This window comes from Pantherophis guttatus, chromosome 1 (genome assembly GCF_059756535.1).
Source record: "Pantherophis guttatus breed Tessera chromosome 1, ASM5975653v1, whole genome shotgun sequence".
NCBI classification, from domain to species: domain Eukaryota; kingdom Metazoa; phylum Chordata; class Lepidosauria; order Squamata; family Colubridae; genus Pantherophis; species Pantherophis guttatus.
The window spans coordinates 152,522,582-152,544,759 of NC_142063.1; the positions used below are offsets into that span (position 1 = coordinate 152,522,582).

At 38.4% G+C, this 22,178-nt stretch overlaps 1 protein-coding gene across 1 annotated transcript in view; it reads left to right on the plus strand.

Annotated features, from left to right (window-relative positions):
- The window catches only part of MYO3B (myosin IIIB), a 252,059-nt gene that overhangs the window by 25,167 nt on the left and 204,714 nt on the right, over positions 1-22,178 (plus strand). The window contains exon 6 of the mRNA XM_087882018.1: positions 1,241-1,386. Within this exon, the coding sequence (XP_087738144.1) occupies positions 1,241-1,386 (146 nt within the window). The remainder of the gene's footprint in view (positions 1-1,240; positions 1,387-22,178) is intronic.

Here is a 22,178-nt window from a genome sequence, read left to right on the forward strand (position 1 = left end):
TTCCAGGACATTGCATCTTAACACTCTCTTAATAGTACATAAGTTCCATCTGTATTGTGACTTCTTGAAATAATCTCAGTGATGTTAGAAAGAAGAGCCAAACTATAAAAATAAGGGCTACACCCTATTTTGCCTTCTCAATTATGAGCATGGATATACTTTTCTCAGCTTCATTTTCCATACCACTGCTGAAATGAAGTATGATTCACAAAAGTTTAATATCATAATAAATGTGTTCGTCTTCAAGATGCCACGAGATTTTTTTTTGTTCTTTTGTTGGTAATCAATTATTATAAGAGTTTACTGAAGCTAGGATGCTAATACATTCAAAATAATAATACTCCAGCTAAACACCAGCTAAAGAACTAGCACCTGTGATCTCACAATTTTGTGTACATAACAATAATAAATACTTATAGAAAAGCTACACTTTTGTTATCCTTTACATCAGTGGTGAAATCTAATTTTTTTTACTACTGGTTCTGTGGGCGTGGCTTGGTGGGCTGGGCGTGGCTTGGTGGGTGTGGCTTGGTGGGCGTGGGAGGGGAAGGATACTGCAAAATCTCCATTCCCACCCCACTCCAGCTGAAGGATACTGCAAAATCTCCATTCCCACCTCACTCCAGGAGAAGGATACTGCAAAATCCCCATTCCCTCACCACTTCTGGGGGAAAGATATTGCAAAATCTCCATTCCCACCCCACTCCTAGGGGAAGGATATTGCAAAATCTCCATTCCCACCCCACTCCTAGGGGAAGGATATTGCAAAATCTCCATTCCCATCCCACTCTGGGGCCAGCCAGAGGTGGTATTTGCCAGTTCTCCAAACTACTCAAAATTTCTGCTGCCAGTTCTCCAAACTCCTCAAAATTTCCACTATCAGTTCTCCAGAACCTGTCAGAACCTGCTGGATTTCACCCCTGCTTTACATATATGTAAGTTATAGGGATAGAAGATAATGGCGCTTAAAATGGAAATATAATGAATAACTATAGAACTTATTTCAATTGCTATAATCTCTTGTAATGTTCAGCATCATGAATTTAATTCCCTGAATTGCATTCTGTGGGTAATATTAAATAGTAGGACTGCTAGTTGAGCATTTAAGTTGTAACCATAATAAGAAATATATGAATGGACACTGGTAATAAGGCAGTGGGTATGTGTATAATTCGTACTTAATGGGGACATTACTGTCTCAGAGGTTAATGTGGTGTGTTCATTGTCTTTTATCTAACAGGTTATTGCTTGTGAACAACAATATGACTATTCTTATGATGCCCGTTGTGATGTATGGTCTCTTGGGATCACGGCTATTGAACTTGGTGATGGAGATCCACCTTTGTTTGACATGCATCCTGTGAAGACCCTTTTCAAAATCCCAAGGTAGGGCACTAGGTGGCTCTCTTGGCTTACTGGATCTTGCTTGCTCTGACAACAGCAATTCAACAGTGAAAATACCTATTTGGTGCATCATTACATCTTACATTACGTTAATTGGAAGATATGTAGAAATAGATGCTACTGTTGAGGAGGTCTGCATATAAGCAGCAAGATTTTTTAAAAAAAGAATATTTGGATTTTTACTATTGAAGGTTCTTTTAAAAAAATATGATTTGCTTATTTAGCTTTTGCAAACCATTTCAAAAATAATTTGTTTCCCAACAAGGGCAGATAATTCTCCAAAAAATACAATGTTTTAATGGGCTACTTCTGAAAGAAGAATGGTTGAATGGTTCAAATAGAAGCTTTTTAAGTATGCCAGATCAACAGCATCTATTGTTTCTATCTTCTTTCTTTTATTTTCATACAGAAAATAAGATATTATTTCTAAGCATACTTGAAAGTACAAGGAACCTACACTTTCTTCCATAAGATTTGTTTAGACTGTTTCTCCTGGCAGGAAGCAAAAAACAGGGCATTACAACTGTGAAGTATGAATTAATTGCCGGACATTTATAACAAATAAGCTTTCTGAATCATTTACTTTAAATTGATTGGCAGTTTGGAATAGCCTGCCACTTCTGTGTTCTGCTTTCAGAAGAAAAGATACCCACCGGCAATTAGAAAATTAAAACCTTAGACAATGGGAATATTTGACCCTTTCTTATCTGTACAATCACACAATTATCATGGGGCTTTTTACGGGGTCTCCCAGTTGCTATTTGCATTTCTGATTAAGTCTATTTATATGTAGATGAAGCTTTCCAGCATTTTGCACAGTATTATCTCTTTCCCACAACTGGGTCGGAGAGCTGCTATCCTCTTTCAGAGATTATTCAAACTTAAACAGCAATCTTTTTTTTTTTTTGCCCTTTGCACATGTGTAGAATGCACAGCAGCAATTAAAGTGAGGGAGAGTTCAAATATGTAAACTGATGCCTATACATTTTTATCAGATAGAAGCTGAAAATGGTTTGAAAGAATAAGAGTCCTGATGGAGTATGGCAAAATATCAGCAGGTCAAAGAAAGGTGTATGGAAAGGGCATGTGAATTTTTGCCTTCCAGGTCATGATGTATCTTTCTTTCCATGAGTGGTTTTAGTTAGCATGCCTGAATAATACTTTCTACACTTTTTACATGAGACAAAACACTACACATAGCAAGCAAGCTCCTTAAATGGCTGTCTTTTTTAAAAAAAAATTAAAAATAAAATCCAAATTCTTTTACATGAGGAAAATGTATAGCTCATTCAGAAATATTCCATATAAGTCATGAAAGAAACTGGAAAAGATCCTTGTATATAAGTATATCAGAGAAGGAAGATGCAAAATAATGTGCAAATTACCAAAACACTGTGCTAATTTCTTATAAATGTTTCCCTTGAGACTTACAAAGAAGTATAGAGCCATACGTTGAGAGACAAATGCAAAATGAATGGATAGCTTTGAGAAAAGTTAGGAGAACATGAGATTGGATAGCTAATATAAAGTGGATTCATTTATCAGATTTCTAAAATGGCCCATAACAATTCTGGTGGATTTCAATATTAAAAACAGTTCAAAATAGTATAGCATATAGAATAAAAATGTTGGAAGAAATGTCCTTCCGGGTTCAGTTCCAAGTTGGGAAAAAGACACTGGAAACATGGAGACTGCTTGGAAAGATGGTTTAATGCTGGACAGGATCACATGGCTTGAGTTCCTGAACAGAAAAGGGAAGAGATGCTGAGAGTTCCTGGGTTTTATGCCCTCTCTGGGCTCTGAACTTCCTGGGGCACAGGAAGAGTATCCCGATTGGTTGTCAGACTTCCAGGGGGTGGGGGTCTTAGCTAGCCTTGCTGGCTGATGTAATCTTCCCAGGTGCCATGTGGTGAGTTTCTGTTGTTAGATGGGTCCTATTGTGTTGCAGATGATGATCCATTGACAAAGGTGGGGGGAGGCAGGAAGCTGCTGTCTTTAAAATATGTTTCTCTATTTCTCGTCCAGGGAAATATAATATTCTGCCTTTTTAATATTTGCTAAAATAGTTCATTCTTCTAGGAGAGGGGTGAGTGCTAACTTCCTACAAAAATAAGTAAACATTCATGGAAAACTATAAAAACAGAACTTGAACACAAAAAATTCCCACAAGAAGTTCACAATAACCTGAGTCCAAGGCCCGGGAGAAGAGCCAGGTTTTTGAAGCCCATTTCCATGAGATTAGGGAAAGACCCATGTAGATCTCTCCAGAGAACAGCCATTGTGGCAAAAAAGAAGAAGAAAAAAAGATCTTTTTCCTGGCTCTTTTCAGATCGTATTGTTTAATCAGTGGGATTCAAAGAATGCCAAGTCTGTCAAACCTTACAGGACAAACAGAAACGATCCCTCGGATAACTAGGCCCTGTTCCAAGAAAGGCTTTATAGGTGATTATTAGCACTTTGAATTGTACCCAGAAATTGAACTCAGGAGCTGCACTAGTCACTGCCTATGCTGCCACTTTTTTGGTTAGCTGTACCTTCTGAATGATCTTCAAAGGAAGCCCCATATAGAAGACAATGAGGTAACTAAGGTGTAAGTGATTGCTCAAAGGTCTTCTCAGTCCAGGAATGGGTTCAAGCGGCATACAATGAATATGTGCAAAGATTTTCCTGACCACAGCTCCATCTGCAACCCCATTCAAGATTAAAGATAGACAACTTCTTGGAATGAGTGATCTAAATAACCATGGCTACCTGGACTTGTTAAGACTGAGCCTGAGTCTTTTCTCTGCATCCAGACCCCTACAGCCTCCGGGCTCTGGGACAAGGCCTTGACTTGATTCGCTTGGTCAGACAAGGTTCTACAGCTGGGTGTAATCAGCATAGTAGTAATAACACATGACCACAAACCAATTATGACCTTGCCCAGCATCATCAGCCTCATGTAGATGTTAAACAGAAGAGGCAAAAGCTCTGTGGTACTCCACAAACCAAAAGCTTTGGATTCATTCTTTCCCACTTATCAGCAATGACTCAAACGGACAACTGAAAAAAGGAGGAGAATAACCCCAGTGCTATGCCCTCCTCTCTTAATTCCTGTAAGCAATCCTGAAAGATACCATGATTGTTGGTAATGAAAGCTGCTAATGGATCAAGAAGAGCCAAGATGGCTGCTGCACTCCTATCTTGACTTTACAAGAGCTTATCAAGCAGCACATTCAGTACTATCTCAGTAGTACGCCCTAGTCTGAAACAGTGGTGGGATTTAAATAATTTAACAACTGGTTCTCTGCCCTAATGACCAGCTGGGTAGATGTGGCTTGGTGGTCATGTGACCATGTGGGCATGGCCAACTCAACGTCATTCACGTTGATGGGTGCTTCCCCTTAGCTGTTACAATGTAATAAGGGTTAACCAGAGAGGCAGTTTCTGTAAGCAGGGCAATAAAGATTAGGCTAGAAAGAACACCAGAATGTTTCCTTCCTGCCTTCCTTACAGGATTAGCCTTGTAAAGTGGAAAAAAACAAAATAAGATTTCTTCCAACAACTGGTTCCCCAAATTGCTTAGAAGGTTAACAACCGGTTCTCCCGAATAGATGCGAACTGGCTGAATCCCACCACCGGTCAAAAACCATACTGAAAAGAGCCTATTTACTATTATTTATTTACATTTGTAGTAACTACCCAACTCCAAGAGACTTTGCGTGGCATATAAAACAACAACAACAACAACAACAACAAAACCAGCAAAACCAATTGAAAAGTAATACTGACAGTCCAGACTAAATGAAACATAATACAACAAGAAACCACAGTGGCCTCAAAATGGATTAACCTGAGGTTTAAGAGCTTTCTGGAACCCCAGGCAAGGAATCTGTTCTAGAGCCAGGGCTATGACAGAGAAGGCATGCTTTCTTGGTACTGTAAGAGGATATTGATTAATACAGAGAATTTGGAGTGTATCCACTCTGATGGAATGTGCTAAGTGGCCACAGAGGCAGTCACTCAGACATCTAGGCCCTATGCCATGCCTAGATTAATTGTCTATTAAGCAGTTTCCTCCAAGGCCCACTGAAATCTCCACAAGACTGTTTTCTCAATATCTTTTCCCAGAAAGCCCTTCTTAGAAGGTCAGGATAGTAGGACTTAGTTATTTGTTACAATTTGGATTTTTAGGAACTTAAAAGTTGCCTAGGAACAGCTTGACTTTCACTGCTGTAACAATTTGCATGTGTGTTTGACTTCTAAATTAAGTTGAACATGCATTCTACTTTAGCAACTATTTGTTAACCCAAATATCTGAGTAGATGGAAAGGGCTCAAAAGGAGCATTTTGACTCTGGGCCAAACCTTGAAGGTAAAAGGTAAAAGTTCCCTTCGCACATATGTGCTAGTCGTTCCTGACTCTAGGGGGCAGTGCTCATCTCTGTTTCAAAGCCGAAGAGCCAGCGCTGTGCAAAGACGTCTCCGTGATCATGTGGCCGGCATGACTAAATGCCAAAGGCGCATGGAATACTGCTACCTTCCCACCAAAGGTGGTCCCTATTTTTCTACTTGCATTTTTTATGTGCTTTCAAACTGCTAGGTTGGCAGAAGCTGGGACAAGTAATGGGAGCTGACCCCGTTACACGGCACTAGAGATTCAAACTGCTGAACTGCCGACCTTTCAATCGACAAGCTCAGTGTCTTAGCCACTGAGCCACCACATCCCAAACCATATATGACATTAATTCCCTGGTTTGCCCTTGAGCATGAATAGCCAGTGCTGGGATCCAATCTTAACTGGAACCCTTTTGCTGCCTTGGAAGGTCCACGAGAGGACATTTGTATATTGCTGTAATTATTGTTACAGAGTGCAGAACTGAGCAGCATTTTATCTGGAAACAGATGAAGTCAGTTGAGTTCAGTAACAGGACAGGCAACATTATGAAGTATTGATTTGCTGTACTTGACTCATTTTTGCAGAGCATTCTTTTTTTCCCTTTTTTTCCCTATTATTTTGACTTCATTAATTCTGCATGGTTGTTTTAGCTGACTGGGCTGAACTGCCTCCTAATTGAGGGACTCTAAATGACGCTCCTAAGAGAAGGAGCTGGAATCTTTGTTTTCGGGATCCTCTATACCATTTTCTGGAAACGATAGTTGACACTTTTGTACCTCTTGCATCTTGCAGAGGGTTTTGTATATGTTTTCCCAGATGAAAAAAGGTTCAGTTCTTTATAAAGATAGTTTAATAGAGCCACTTTAGAGGGAACTCTAAAGTGGCCATAAGGATATGGCCATAAGAGTGATGAGCAGATGCATCCCAAAGAGACCTTGGGGGAAAAAAAGTAGCATCAGTTTTACTGACTGACACCATATGAAAATCCCTGCATCTGTAGAGGCATTCAGAAGTTAAGCTGACCATGTCAAAAACAACCCTCAGATTCTCATGCTTCCTCACCCACCTCTTCTTATGCTGTTACCACAAATTGGCAATTAGGACCATTCCACGGTGGCACAGTGGTTAGAATGCAGTACTGCAGGCTATTTCTGCCGACTGCCTGCAGTTTGGCAAATCGAATCTCACCAGGCTCAAGGTTGACTCAGCCTTCCATCCTTCCAAGGTGGGGAAAATGAGGACCCAGATTGTTGGGGAAAATATGCTGACTCTGTAAACTGCTTAGAGAGGTCTGTAAAAGCACTGTGAAGCAATATATAAGTCTAAGTTCTATTGCTATTCCATTCTATAGTCTACTAGAATTACTTGATCAATGTACTATAAACTAGAATTTATCTTAACTGTTTATTAAAGCAAGCAAGCACTATACTCCATGTTTAAAATTTGTTTGATTTAAGCCATGGGTAAGATAACCCCACTTGTCTGGTTTAGAGAAAATCGCAAGCTGCTATTAATAATGTTTTTAAGTTTTTCCTTGTGGCTGCTTCGGAGAACAGAGTGGGGAAGTGGGAGTGGAGCCACCTAAAGACATGTTTTTATTATGGTACAGTAAATAAACAATATGTAATCATCAAATCATGTCTGAATACAGTTATTGGATCAACTAATGACCATAGCGCTTTGTATATTTTATTTATTTACTTATTCCCGCAATGGAGAGTCTCATTAACTCTTCTGTGTAACTGAAGATTGGATCTACTGATGTACTCATAACACTGATTTCATGATTATTATGTTGAGATTGGTTATAATGAAATAAGTTGCTATAAAAAGTATTACTGCATTGAGCTTTAAATTATAATTTTCTCAGATCGCTAAGTTTGGAAAATTTTACATAATTTCACATAGATTTAAATTCTCTGTTTCTGTATATTTTGGATATGGAAGTAAAGGAAAGATGCATATTCTTCTCCGGATCCAGTTAGGTTAAATTCCAGATAATCAGGCTGAAATTCCATAACTCTCTAGCATTCTTTAATTATTATATGTCTCCTTAGTCTCCCAATGGGCAGCAGAGGGTTTGCTGGCTATATATATATATTCTGAGGTTTTCGCGGGTGTTTGTATGTAGGTCTTTGGTTATTCGGGTTTTCTCCCGCGTAAAATTGGAAGTGTCTTGGCGACGTTTCGACGAAGTCTCATTCGTCATCTTCAGGCTGGTGTTTTCGGCTTCGTGCACGAAGCCGAAAACACCAGCCTGAAGATGACGAATGAGACTTCGTCGAAACGTCGCCAAGACACTTCCAATTTTACGCGGGAGAAAACCCGAATAACCAAAGACATACATACATACATACATACATACATACATACATACATATATATATATAAATGCTAGAGAGCATTCTTTATCTGGAATATAAATATTCCAGATATTCACGCTGAAATTCCATAACTCTCTAGCATTCTTTGTTTTGCTGTCGTCATGCTGTATGATGCTCCATCATCCAGCATGACAACAGCAAAAAACAACACAGCTGATTACAAGTGGGAGATGGCTGGAAGGGCCTATTACATGGGCAAGGGCCAAATTGATTAATGGCATATAAAGGCAGAGATCTCTGTAATGGTAGTTTAATACTCTGATGTCAGCAGATGGCTGATGAAAGCTTATTAAATAAAATTTTAATTCTTTTAAAATTGTAAGTTCTGGAGCTTGCAGGATGTCTGCTTCTTTATATATATACACACACACATATTATATTATATTATATTATATTATATTATATTATAATTATAATTATAATTTTCCTTAATATATAATTGTTTGTATAAAAAGGCAAATGACGATATATTAAGGATAATATATATAACAATTGTTAAGCCTAGCAAAGCATGATGCAATACTTGTAATGTATATAACTCAAATTGTGGTTGTTTAAAGGGAAGTGTATATTCTTTAGATGACTTGCAATTCCATGTTAGAATGCCACTTATCCCATGGGGTATATAGTTAGGAACAATTAATGCTATTTAATACCCTGAAATCCTCTTGCATTAGGCACAATTGGGGTGGTAAAGAGTTTGCACTATAAATAGGTCTAGATTGACCCTTTTATTTATTACAGTGATTTATATACTGCCTTCTTGTCAGACTCTAAGTAGCTTACAATATTAAAATAATAAAACTCCATGCAACAAAATATAAAACTGTGGTTGCGGTTGCTGTTGTTGTTCCTCAGCCATCATTCTTTTTCAGTAATATAATTGAAAATAATATTATTATGAAGTAATCCTTTGCACCAGATAAGCATAATTTGAAGTATATATAGACTTATTCCATTTTTAAAAAATGTTATGGTGTAATAATAACTAGTACTTCTTCAACATTAGGGAAGATTTGGCTTAATAATTATGATTCACAGTACTTTACAATTTGTACACATACAGGTGAAAGAGATTGAAAAAGTCAGATCCCACACCATGAACATCATTAGGTGGGCCATTTTCCTTTTGTAATTTAGATCCTTCTGTTGAAGATTTGAAAATATATTCTAGAGACAGATGACATGTTAGCAAAATCATTTCATGGTTGAATGTCTTCTTGGTATGATTTATCTTTATTTGAAGGCACTGGAGGTCCTTATTTGGGAGATTTATGAGCTAGCCAAAAATCTATTTTGATGAAAGAGAATGTGAGTATTTACTGAAAATTCTTAGTCTTGATCAGAAAAGAAGCTGCCTGATTAATAAAACTATGGGTTTTTTCGGGGAGGAATATAATTAGGAGGAAAATAACTATAACAATAACTAAACTAACCATAAACAGATAAATAAAATAAATGAAATAAATAAAATGAAATGAAATGAAGCTAGGGGATAAATGAAGAATGCTGTTTTTCTTCTTAGTGCAGCCTAAGAACATTGGCTATTTTACATATTTATTGTTGTATAAGCTATGGTACTATGGTTTCTCTCAAAGTAACTGTCCAGAACAATATGTCATCTAGAGTACAAGAATGCAAAGGATCAGAAATGATGAAATTTGTTCTACAGGATCACCTGAATTTCAGCAGGATATTAATTCAACTCCTTTAGCAAGAATGATAGTGCTATATAGTATAAATACATATTCCAAACTTGTTTGGATCGCAATGAGAAAGTTTAATCCTTGATGACAATGTCACAAGATGACAAATTGTGAGAAAGACAGATAAATATTAATACTAATACTTCTGTGTCGGAAGCACTGACATCTAGGTGAAAGGATTTGTCAGTGACATAACCATTGCTGAGGGGATGCCCAGTTGGGGGCTCCTTTCATGTTCCAGTGAAGTTGCTCACCAAAGTGGTATCCATTTTTATACTCGTGGTCACCCACTTTCGAACCTCTGGGTTGACAAGAGCTGGCGCATGTGATAGGAGTTCACCCCCACGCTACAGCAGCAACAGCTCAGCGTTCTAACCTCATAGGCACAGAGGGAGGGAGGGAGGGAGGGAGTGTAAGACCACCACCCACCAACACCACGACAGGGCAAGCCACTAGAATATTAACTGAGTACTAACTGAGTCCTCAGTAGCACTGATGATGTTACCTAGTTTGGGTAATGAAACATCTGCAAGAAAACAAGTAAGCTTAGAGAGCACCAAGGATCCTCCCTGAAAAACCTTACATAGTCTAACAACTGAGATGTAGATTAACAAGGCCTCTTTAATCACCATGTTAGAAAAGATTACAGAAACTAAAATAATGAAACATCAGAGAGGGGAACCTGCTCTTACGTTATTTTTGTCTTATGTTTTATTATTCTGTTCAACATATATATATATATATATGTCTTTTTCTTTTTCGTAGGCTTTTATGTGCATATTCTTTCTAGCCAGGTTTTACCTATGTAAACTTAGTTGACAGTATATATATACTGTGTATTTGTGTGTGTGTGTAGATCACAAGATCTACATCTAAAGACTATAGAGTCTTATCTGACTACATTATTCTTTCCTCTCATAGTCAACTCCCTGGAGATATATGAAATAGGCTGCAATTTTCCAGCCTGTGTCAATCACCGCAGGGTCAAAAATGTTTTTGAACAGTCACTATTTCTTTCATGGTAGTATGAAATGTATGACAGATGCAGCTGACACTTAGAATCCCACCCTCTTTGCTTTCCTAATGTTTCCTGCTTCACCAACCATGGTTGACATAGTGCTCATCTACATACCATTCAGCTAAGGATACCTTTCTTTATGCCACTAAATAGGACTGGTCCCTGATCATATCCTTGTGTTCTTTTAATCTGAAGTACAGGTAATGACCTACTCCCTGCCCAGTTCTGAATAGTCAATTCTTTATACGTGCTCCTCCACTTTTACACTATCCTGATAGTAAATGCTATGAACACTACAATTTGCAAAGCATTATTGAACATAAAGCATGAGGCTGAAGAAGGATGCTAATGACAAGGAGTCTTGAGTGATTCATTGACTGATGATGTGTCATTAAGTTGTTTAAGACTTCTCGTGACCAGTTACAATAGATTTTCTCTGGGACAATTTGTCCCTAGCCTGTTCTTTCAGATCTTCCAACAGTGCATCCATCGTCACTGAAATTGAGTCCATCCACCTTCCTCCTGGCTGTTCTTCTTTTTCCTTCCACATTCCCCAACATCAAGACCTCCTCTTCCAGAGAATCAGGTCTTTGCATAATGTGTCCGAAGTAAGATAATTTGAGTTTGGCCATTTGTGTGCCAAGTGAGAAATCTGGGTTGATTTTGGGATGATCTTTAGATCTCTATGCTGATCCAACTTCAGTCCCCATCGTTTCCTGTTTCAGGAGTTTTCTACAGTAATAATAATAGGACTAGTATGGATGCTGCCATGCCCCAGGAGAGTTACCAGTTGGAGTAAATTGTAATAGGCTTAGAGTAGATTTTGATAAACCAGGTTGATCCTTGATTTAGTCCATGTACCCTCACACTGAAATTATCAGTAGTAGCAGTAACCTTGCTGTTAAATGCTTAGAAGAAACCATTATTTAATTGGTGCTTCCCTGTCTACTCAAAAGACATTTTCTCTAATCCAACCATTTGCAAGTATTTCATGCATTGCATTATGTGTAGCCAGATTTCAAAGTAACAAGCTCAGTAAAACTGTCTCTCTTTTTTTTAATGTGGCGCTTTTCCAAAGCAGATAAGGTAAATGCTGTCTTGTTTCTTTCTGTTGTTACCATAACTGCTGCTTCCTAAAATGTTTAAGAGAAAGCTGAGTGTGCCCATCTCAGGGGTGGGTTCTACTTACCTTTACTACCAGTTCGCATAGCGCATGCGCAAATCACTTATGACGATGTCCAGGTCAGTGGGCGGAGCCTCTCACCGGTTTTACTACCGGTTCTTGTGAACCAGTCCGAACCGGGGGCAACCCACCACCGGCCCATCTTTCTTATGGCCTCCCTGAATCAAAGGCAGTGAGGTCTAGGCTCCCAAGGGAAGCACCATATGTAAAATGGCTCTTGCCATTCATAGATTCACAGTGTTCGTAGTTTTAAACAGGAGCTGAGTTATCTGCTGGAATTGATCTGTGAATCCATATGTGGTCCTTTTCCTGCCTTGTGTATCCTCATGCTACTTCAGCCAGCCAATTCCTACATAAATTATTACTGTTCAGAAGCCATTCTATAAATAAGTACAAGCTGCTACGATACAGTAACCACAAATTTGTTTTGCTCTAGTGAAACATAGTGTGCCGACAAGGTCAGGCCCTTGCAGCATGCGTGCAGCCAAGTGGTGAAGGACACATCTAACATCCTGAGAGGTGACGTACAGGCAGCTGCTATTGCCAGCCTTAAGATAGATTGGCTCTGCATTGGCTGCTTTGTGAGATTGAGGGCCCTTACCACTAGGGGGCAGAAGGAAACTGTTCTGGGCCCCTTACTTATGGGAAGGGACCTCATGGCATCATAGGAGGAAAGGTATAAAAAGTAGTGTTAAAATTAGGTCTGATCTTTGCTGTAATGCAGTATCTGTACACTGATAACCAGGAATCCAACATTGCTGACTTGGCCCTATAGCTTTCCTGAGTCTCATAAACCTGTAGCAGCTTAAAAGGAAAACATATTCATGGATCCCCAAATCCCAACTGTTCTGATCTCATCAAAAATCCTAAATTAGATCCATTAATTGTGGTAATTTTGCCTGGTGCCTTCCTTTCACAGAATTGATCTGAACAGGCCAGAATGGGTTTTTCTGGAGCCAGTTGCTTATATCTTTCTTTAAATATGGTGGTAAGCATACATTATTAACATATGTTGCAGGGACAGTATTTTTTCAGTTATGTCCAGTTACGTTCAGTTATTTTTTTTTTCTTTAATATCAATGGATCATTATCATTATTTTCATTCTACTCTTTCAGTTCCTTGAAATAAATTGCTAGGATTGTAAAATTGTGAGAAGGTCGGGTGAAACCTAGATAATCAGGGAAACAAATAGTTATGTACATTTGGGAAGCACAGCTTATACCTCATCCTTGCTATCTCATTTATATCTCATCTTTACTAATGATGGTTGAAAGGTTATGAATGGCTTATTAGCTAAGCTCAGCCTAGATAGATTTCTGCTCTTCTAAACCATTTCAGGAAAAGCCTTCCAACAGAGAGGAAAAATAAAACATCATCATTAAAGGAAGTGCTTTGTTGCCTTGGAAACAATGTGAGAACAGTGACATCAGCAACAATTATGTGTAATTTTTAGCTTTAGTTTATCACCATGGTAACCAAAGCAAGTTCTTCTACTTGAAAATATTCCAGAATGCCTTGGATAGAAGGGAAGAAAGCAGGAAGCATAGAGCTAAAGATGATGCTTTTATGACATTCTTTGAAGTTGATTCATTGCTTAATTACTCAGAGCAGAAACTTGGCAGCTGGCTTGTGTGAACTGGCTCTCCCAAAAACAGGGTGAATGTGATCTGGCAGTTTTTATATGTGACATTTGATCTCTTGACAGTTCATTCAAGCAGGCATGCTTTCATCAATGGACTTTGCAATAGCAAACATGCGTGCATGCACTCTTTTCACTTCTGAAAGGAAGTCTTGAACATCTGATTACTCAGATGTTCAAGACTTCCTTTCAGAAGTGAAAAGAGTGCATGCACGCATGTTTGCTATTGCAAAGTCCATTGATGAAAGCATGCCTGCTTAAATGAACTGTCAGAGATACTACGCCTAGTAAATTGAAAGACTGGTGGTCATCCAGCAATTCTGAATAAAGGGGAGTTTTGCAGGGGTAAAATCCATTTTTTTTCCCTACCGGTTCTGTGGGCATGGCTTGGTGGGCGTGGCAGGGGAAGGATATTGCAAAATCTCCATTTCCTCCCCTCCTGGGGGAAGGATATTGCAAAATTTCCATTCCCATCCCACTCTGGGGCCAGCCAGAGGTGGTATTTGCCGGTTCTCTGAACTACTCAAAATTTCCGCTACCGGTTCTCCAGAACCTGTTAGAACCTGCTGGATTTCACCCCTGAAGTTTTGTCTGTAGGCTCCAGTGTCCAGGTGGAGAAGAAGCTAAATGCAGGATGGTCACATGAGGACTTGACTGTTTTAGCTAACTTTCTTATATGTACTCAGAAAGGTGGAAGCCACTATGGCATGTTTCCTTTTGATGCTCTTTCAATTACATTGGCAAGTGCAGATCAGATGAGATAATGCCAAGCCTGGATGTTAAACCTATCCAGTTTAATTTGTTTAGTTTTCTTCTCTGAAAAGTATTCTATCTAATACAATAGAATTAATCTAATTAAATTCTGTCTAAGAGAATGGATACTATTCTATCAAATGCACATTGCAGAATGTATGTCCTGTATATACAGATAATCCTCGACTTATGACTATAATGGAACCCAAACTTTCTTTTACTAAGTGAGACAGTTGCTAAGTGAATTTTGCCTCATTTTACAACCTTTCTTGCCACAGTTGTTAAGTGAATCACTGCAGTTGTTATTAACTTAATAGGGTTATTAAGTGAATCTGGTTGCCCTATTGACTTTGTTTGTCGGCAGGTTGCAAAAGGTGATCACATGACCCCAGGACACTGCAACAGTCATAAATGCGGGTCAGTTTTGATCTAAGTTTTGATCATGTGTCTATGGGGATGCTGCAGTGGTCATAAATGTGAAAAATGGACACAAGTCACTTTTTCAGTGCCGTTGTAACTACGAATAGTCACTAAATGAACTGCTGTAAGTCAAGGACTACCTGTACTTATTCTAATTTATACACACACACACACACACATGCACACACAATGGATTTTTCTTAATATAAATCTGAATGTTTTGCACACACAGACACATACAACCATTATAAGAAAAGTGTGAATATTGGCATTTAACTGTTTCCATAGTTCCTGATTTGAGGAACTGTAAATCAAGTGAATTTGCATGAAAAAGTCGAAGGAATTAATTGCTTGTTGTTAGGAGATGTACATCTTACAAACATTGTCTCTAATGTGACTATTTTCTATGTGCAAATAGAATAGAATGTTGTTCCTAGTTGGTAATTTATCACACTTGAAGGTGCCATCTTACCTAATTATACAGCGGAATATTCTAAATGCTAAATTTCATTGCCAGGTAACATGCACACCAATAATAATAATACTAATGGGATATAAAAGCAATATATTAATTTATAATGAATACATGGATAAATGAGAAATTGTTCGCACTGATTTCTGGCTGCCCCAGAGAGTTTTAATTTTAGTTGCTTCAGTAGCTCCATGAAGAAAGCAGAATGCTACCGTACACAGGAAACCATAAAGTTAAAATAGGTTAAATGTGTATTATGAAGCTTTTCATGGAGAACCAAATTGTGTTTATTCACCTGGTTCTTGAATTATTTGTACAGTGCACTTTTCCTCCTACCTTGATTGAAAATAGCTAATAACAAAAACTAATCATGGAAAGAAAATAACTTGTAAGATTTGGCATAAGGCTAATAAAACCTTGTAAGCTGCCAGATTCCTTAATTCTGTAACTCATGAATTCATTAAAAAGATTGACGTTGATCTCAATCCAAGTATTAGAATAGTTTTTCAATCCTGTAGTGAGCTGTTTTATATTGTATTTTAGGAGACTCATGTTTCACTTGGAACTAATGTACTCTTGTTTACTTGCACTTATGTTTCACTTGGAAGTAAATCCAATGTATTTTGCTCTTGATACAGTTATTTATGATTGCCCCATCATCAGCCCTAGATGCTTTAACTACATTGCTTGACGTTTAACATATTGTTATGTGGACTATCATAATGCGCTATCCTAATAACCTTTTCTAATGAAAAAGGGAACTTGTTTTATAAACGTTACTTATAAAAAATGAACTTGTGCTACTTTGTTAGTGCTTACTGTTTTTTTTTTCTTTTTGAAAATGAATTCATAAAGTGATTTATCAATTGCTTTGTCTTCAAAAGCAGAATGGGTCCTGCAAAATTGTGCAACTGAAATATGGCTTGGAATAGTTTCCTGCTTATCTGCGTGGAACCTGCCTGTCAGCTTAGATAACTTGTGTAAACATTCCTAATAATTATTTTTAAAAAACCCACTGTCCTGTATCTTCACTCTCTCTTTCTCCTATTTTGCCCCTACTTTTCTAGTTCCAACTTTTGCTGCTGGAAATATTCTCACTTGTCTATCCAAAAAAAGTTTTTAAGACAAACAAGCATTTGAAGTCTGGCTAAGGAGAGAGAGAGAGAGAGAGAGAGAGAGAGAGGGAGAGAGGGAGAGAGGGAGAGGGAGGGAGGGAGAGGGAGGGAGGGAGAGGGAGGGAGGGAGATAGAGAGAGAGAGAGGGAGGGAGGGAGGGAGGGAGAGAGAGAGGGAGGGAGGGAGGGGGAGAGAGAGAGAGAGAGAGAGGGAGAGAGAGAGAGGTGGCATTCAGCAGGTTCTGACCAATTCTGGAGAACCAGTAGTGGAAATTTTGAGTAGTTCGGAGAACCGGTAAATACCACCTCTGACTGGCCCTGCCCCCATCTATACTCTGCCTCCCGAGTCCCAGCTGATCGGGAGGAAATAGGGATTTTGCAGTAACCTTCCCCTGAAGTGGGGAGGGAATGGAGATTTTACAGTATCCTTCCTCTGTCATGCCCACCAAGCCATGCCATGCCATGCCACGCCCACCAAGCCACGCCCACAGAACCAGTAGTAAAAAAAATTGAATCCCACCACTGGTGTGTGTGGGGATACTACACATTTATAATTTGAGTAGTTTGTTTAATCAAAAATAATAATTACTTTTTGTTTTAAAGAAATGAAACATAGGCTATTTTCCGCTTGAATCAGGAGTATTAATAGTTCCCAGAGGACCCTCTTAGGTAATGGATCTGTCTTTTAAGCATGCGTATGGAACCTGAATACTTATTCTGGATGTACATTTGTTCAAATATGTATTTGTAAAATAAGTGGGATTTATGTATAAACCATTTTCTCAGGTACACTGATTTCAGTATATAGTGAAAGCATCTTTGAATGGCATCTTTAAAGGCTTTCTTTTAAAAGAAGTTTAAATATAAGTTTTTAAATAGCTAGACATATTGATAGATCAGCTATTTTTATTTTAAACCTTTCACTTGGAGATAATTGATTTTCCTTGAGATTAGATGAATCATGGTAAATCATTTTCCTACCTCTATAAAACACTCAGTATGACTGAAAATTATCCAGCTGTTATGCTGTGGAAAGTGATGGCTATTTACTGTTGGCCAACGAAGAGAAGGAGACGGTGATGCATATATACTAGCTTTTACTTGTTTTTTCCAACTTTGAAACCAAGGGACTCTTTGAATGCATATAACCAAGAATTACAGAATGAAATGAAGCAAGTATCAATTTTCCAGTGGTGTAACCTGTAAGGCTGAAACTATGCACCTGAAAAGAGGGGAGGGGTTGAAAGTTTTTCATTGATTATGATACTTTAATACAAGATCAGGTCAGAATCCTAACAAATATCATAAAGCAGGTAATCTAAACTGCGCACTGTGGTTTAAAAATGAAACCTGGCACACTTATACTAAACATTTTAATATAGATTTTACTAATCTCTGAGGGTGGCACTAATGTTTCATTCTGTCCTTTAAATTGTGAACCAGAGCAGAACATCCTAACCACATATGACAAATATTTCTGAATGTGAACTTTTGTCTTAAGAGAAGAGAAAGTTATGGTAGGCTTGAAGCAATCACATGGTTTTATGTAAAAGTACAGTTTATACAATCTTACCTAGCGAGGGCATTTAACAGTGAAGAAATAGGATCCAGAATGATTTGTACAGTCACTAAAGTGTTTCTTAAACTTCTATTCCTTCCCGCTTTAAAAAATTATGGAGGACCCCAAGAGAGCTTTTGATTATATAGGTTATATTTATCAATATTTACCATATTAAAAATTAAAACTTACAGATTCCTAGAATATTTATTGAACCATGTAAAAAGATATTAATGTAAATATTTTTCGTGACTCTATCATTTTTAATAAATAAAAATAATATTGAGAAGAGGGACATTGTTTTAAATTTTTGCAAATATCTTCAGTAACTGGTAAATAATGTTGATTTTGTGGACCCCTGCGAGGGTCTTGGATGGCACTTTAAGAAACACTGTACAATAGCATTACTTCTAGTTCAGTGCTATTCAATGTATTGTCATCATTCAAGTAATAGCCAAAATAATAAAGAACTGTGGTGTACACTCTCAGTTGTGGGTCATGCAACCACAAAATGATGTGCAAATTGGAGAAGGGACTAACTATAGTTAGTGAGCTGCTGGAGGAAATAGCAATTCAGGGAGAGTAGCAGGAGTGGGTTCTACTTACCTTTACTACTGGTTTGCAACGGGATCGCGCATGTACGCTCACTTCGCAGATGACTTCTGATGATGTCAGGATCAGTGGGCGGAGCCTCCCCCCGCTTTTACTACCGGTTCTATAGAAATTCTATATTCTAAGATAATACAAGAAAGTCCATGGAGTAAACTTCATGGACATTGTAAGAGGAGAGCCATTTTAGGCTTATGTGGCAAAAAATGAGGAGGAGGTTGGTGGCACATTTTAATAAAAGGCATAAGCTTTCATAAGTAGCAGCTCACTTCAGCAGATACACAGAGTACGGGTAGTCCCCAATTTGTTTAGAGACTATTCAAAGTTACAACAGCACTGAAAAAAGTGACTGATGACCATTTTTTACACTTACAACCATAGCAGCATCCCATGATCATGTGGTCAAAATCCAAACGCTTGGCAACCGATTCATATTTATGACGGTTGTAGTGTCCCAGGGTCACGTGAACACCTTTTACAAACTTCTGTCAAACAAAATCAGTGGGGAAGCCAGATTTGCTTAACATCCGTGTTACTAACTGAACAACTGCGGCGATTCACTTAACAACTGCGGCAAGAAAGGTCATAAAATGGGGCAAAACTCACTTAATAATTGTTTCACTTAGCAACAGAAATGTTGGGCTCAATTGCGGTCGTAGGTTGAGAACTACCTGTATCTAGAATGATGTACCATTTAAATTAGGGGAAGGCAAAATAGGGGAGGGAGAGGAAAACAGAATGGTTGTGCTTATGCAGGTAACACATGAGAGGGATTACTAGTACTTATCAATTAAGAACTGTAATGTAATAAAAACTCATAGGGTTTGTTGAAAGCTTCTGAGATTGCCTGAAATCTTTTGATATATGTGGGTTCAGGAACCTCTTGCTGAATGGCAGAGTTAAACTCCCATTTTTCTAAAACAGTCACTCTGAGATCTGCTATAGAGTGTTCTGGGAGGTTGAAATGCTCTAATACAGGGGTCCACAATCCCTGGCCATGGACCGGCACTGGGCTGCGGCATGCCAGAAACTGGGCCACATAAACAAGTGAAGCCCCATCCGCGGGATGCAGGTAGCATGTGAAACCACACCCCCTCCGGTCCATGGAAAAACCTCTTTCAACAGAACTGGTTCCTAGTGTCCAAAAGGTTGGAGGCTGCTGCTCTAATACTACTCTAGTCTTGTTCTGAGTTCTGATGTCAAATATGTGTCTACTAATATGTTCCTAGTTCGTCCCATTTGTCCTACATAGAATCTAGAGAGACATTGCTGAAGATGATGGCATACATCACATTAGAGGAAGAGCATGTGAAGGGACGTTTGATCTTTTGTATGTGCTTATTGAGGTCTATTATGGTAATGTTGGTGTATATTTATTTATTTATTTATTTTGTCAATGTATTAGGTAATAAGTATAAGCATGGATTGGATACATAAAATAGATACAAATACAGGAAACATTAGGACAGGGATGGTAGGCACGCTGGTGCGCTTATGCACGCCCCTTACAGACTTCTTAGGAATGGGGTGAGGTCAACAGTAGCCAGTCTTAGGTTAAAATTTTGGCGGTTTGGGGATGAAACCACAGAGTCAGGTAGTGCATTCCAGGCATTGACCACTCTGTTGCTGAAGTCATATTTTCTGCAATCAAGTTTGGTGCGGTTTACCTTAAGCTTGTATCTATTGTGTACTTGTATATTGTTGTGGTTGAAGCTGAAGTAGTCATAGACAGGTAGGACCAGGGGTGAAATGCCCCCGGTTCGGACCGGCTCGGGCAAGTAGGTAGCGATGGCGGCGGGCAGTTCGGAGAACCGGTAGCAAAAATCCCTGCCCCTGCCCCCCGTGCCCAGCTGAGCCGCGCGATCATCAGAGCCTTTTTTTTCTTTTAACTTATTGGGTAAGTTTTTTTCCCCTTTGGGAGCTTTAAAAAAAATAGTTAATTGGGTTTTTTTTTTAGTTGTTGTTTTTTTAGACCTAGCCATTTAGGAAGTTTTAAATTTAGCTGCTTTTATATAAAAATAAAATAAAATAAAATAATATTTGTGCAGCTTTCTGAGATTTAGTGTATTTCTGTAGTGTTTCACTCTAACTACACAAACACACAAAATCTCACAAAGCTGTATGTGGAATTTTGTGTGTGTAAAGTGTGAAAGTTGGTTTTTTGGGGGCTTTTTGTGGCTGTGTGAGGTTCCTGCTTGTTGCAGGGGCCATTTTGGGTCTAGCACAGCTGCTTTTACATTGTGGGTGAGCCAGTTGTATTGTGTTGTGTTTTGTAGGTTAAAAAAGGGCAAAGAAGTGACGTTGACTTGGCCACGCCTACCCAGTCACCTCGCCCGTTAATTAAGCCACGCCCACAGAACCGGTAGCAAAAAAATTTAGATTTCACCCCTGGGTAGGACATTGTAGCAGATAATTTTATGAGCTACGCTTAGGTCATACCGAAGGCGGCGTAGTTCTAAATTTTCTAGGCCCAGAATTTCAAGTCTGGTGGCATAAGATCTTTTGTGATGTGATGTGGGAGCAAAGAAGATTTCCAGGTTGCTGCAGGGTCTGGTTCCCATATTAACACCATTGTTCCATTGTTTCTTGCTGCTTGTGAGCATCTGTGTCATATTGGATGGTTGACTGTATGTATGTATGGGCCTGCCCACTGGTATCTGGGAAAGTGCAGTGAAAGTGCATTTCCCAGACTGGGCTGTATTTTATTAATAATGTGTTTCAGTTGTTTGATCTGTGAGCTGGAGGAGAGATATCAAAAGGTTCCAGGCATCTCAGAAGAACTCAACAAATAAAATAGGTTTTTAAAACTTCACAATTGTTTCTTAATAAGGTCCTGGTAATCTATCTCGCATGTAATCTGCATCTGTATAAGCAATCTGTATTCCCCTCCTTTCACCCCCACCTCAATAAGTAAAATTGATTTAATTCCTGAGAAAAGTATTCATTTGATATCTAATAATCCTGATTCTATTGTTGCTTACCTTTGAACAGCGCTGGAGATAAGATTATAGATAGCATAGACCATTAACCCAACAGTTATTTGTTACTCACTAGCCATCAAGAGTTAAAACAACACTTATGTGTAAGCATTGAGGTGAGCATTATGGGCATGAAAGCCATTGTGTCATTATATACATGTAGTCTTCTTTTTCCTTTATGTTTAAAGATGCATTATTTAACATTAAAAATAAAATATAAATCCTTACATTCTAGCAAAATATATTTTAAAATCCAGTAATTGTTGATATTTGAAACATCTCTAATGATTTTATTCCAAAATCATGCATCCAAATTCACGGCAAACCTCTCTCCGGCTCTTCTGCTTATTTAAATCAGTTGTTGGTTGGATCAGTTTCTAGTAGCAGGTGTTGATACTCAATGCAGTTAATTTTCTCCCTGTGGAAACATCATGGTTTTTCTCCAATAATGGATCTCTGCATTTAGAAGTCTGGCTTCTTTGTTTGGCCTCTTATCTCAACAATTGATGTTTCTGTATTAATGAAATCATGTTTTTATCTATCCAACCTTTTAAGATATTTG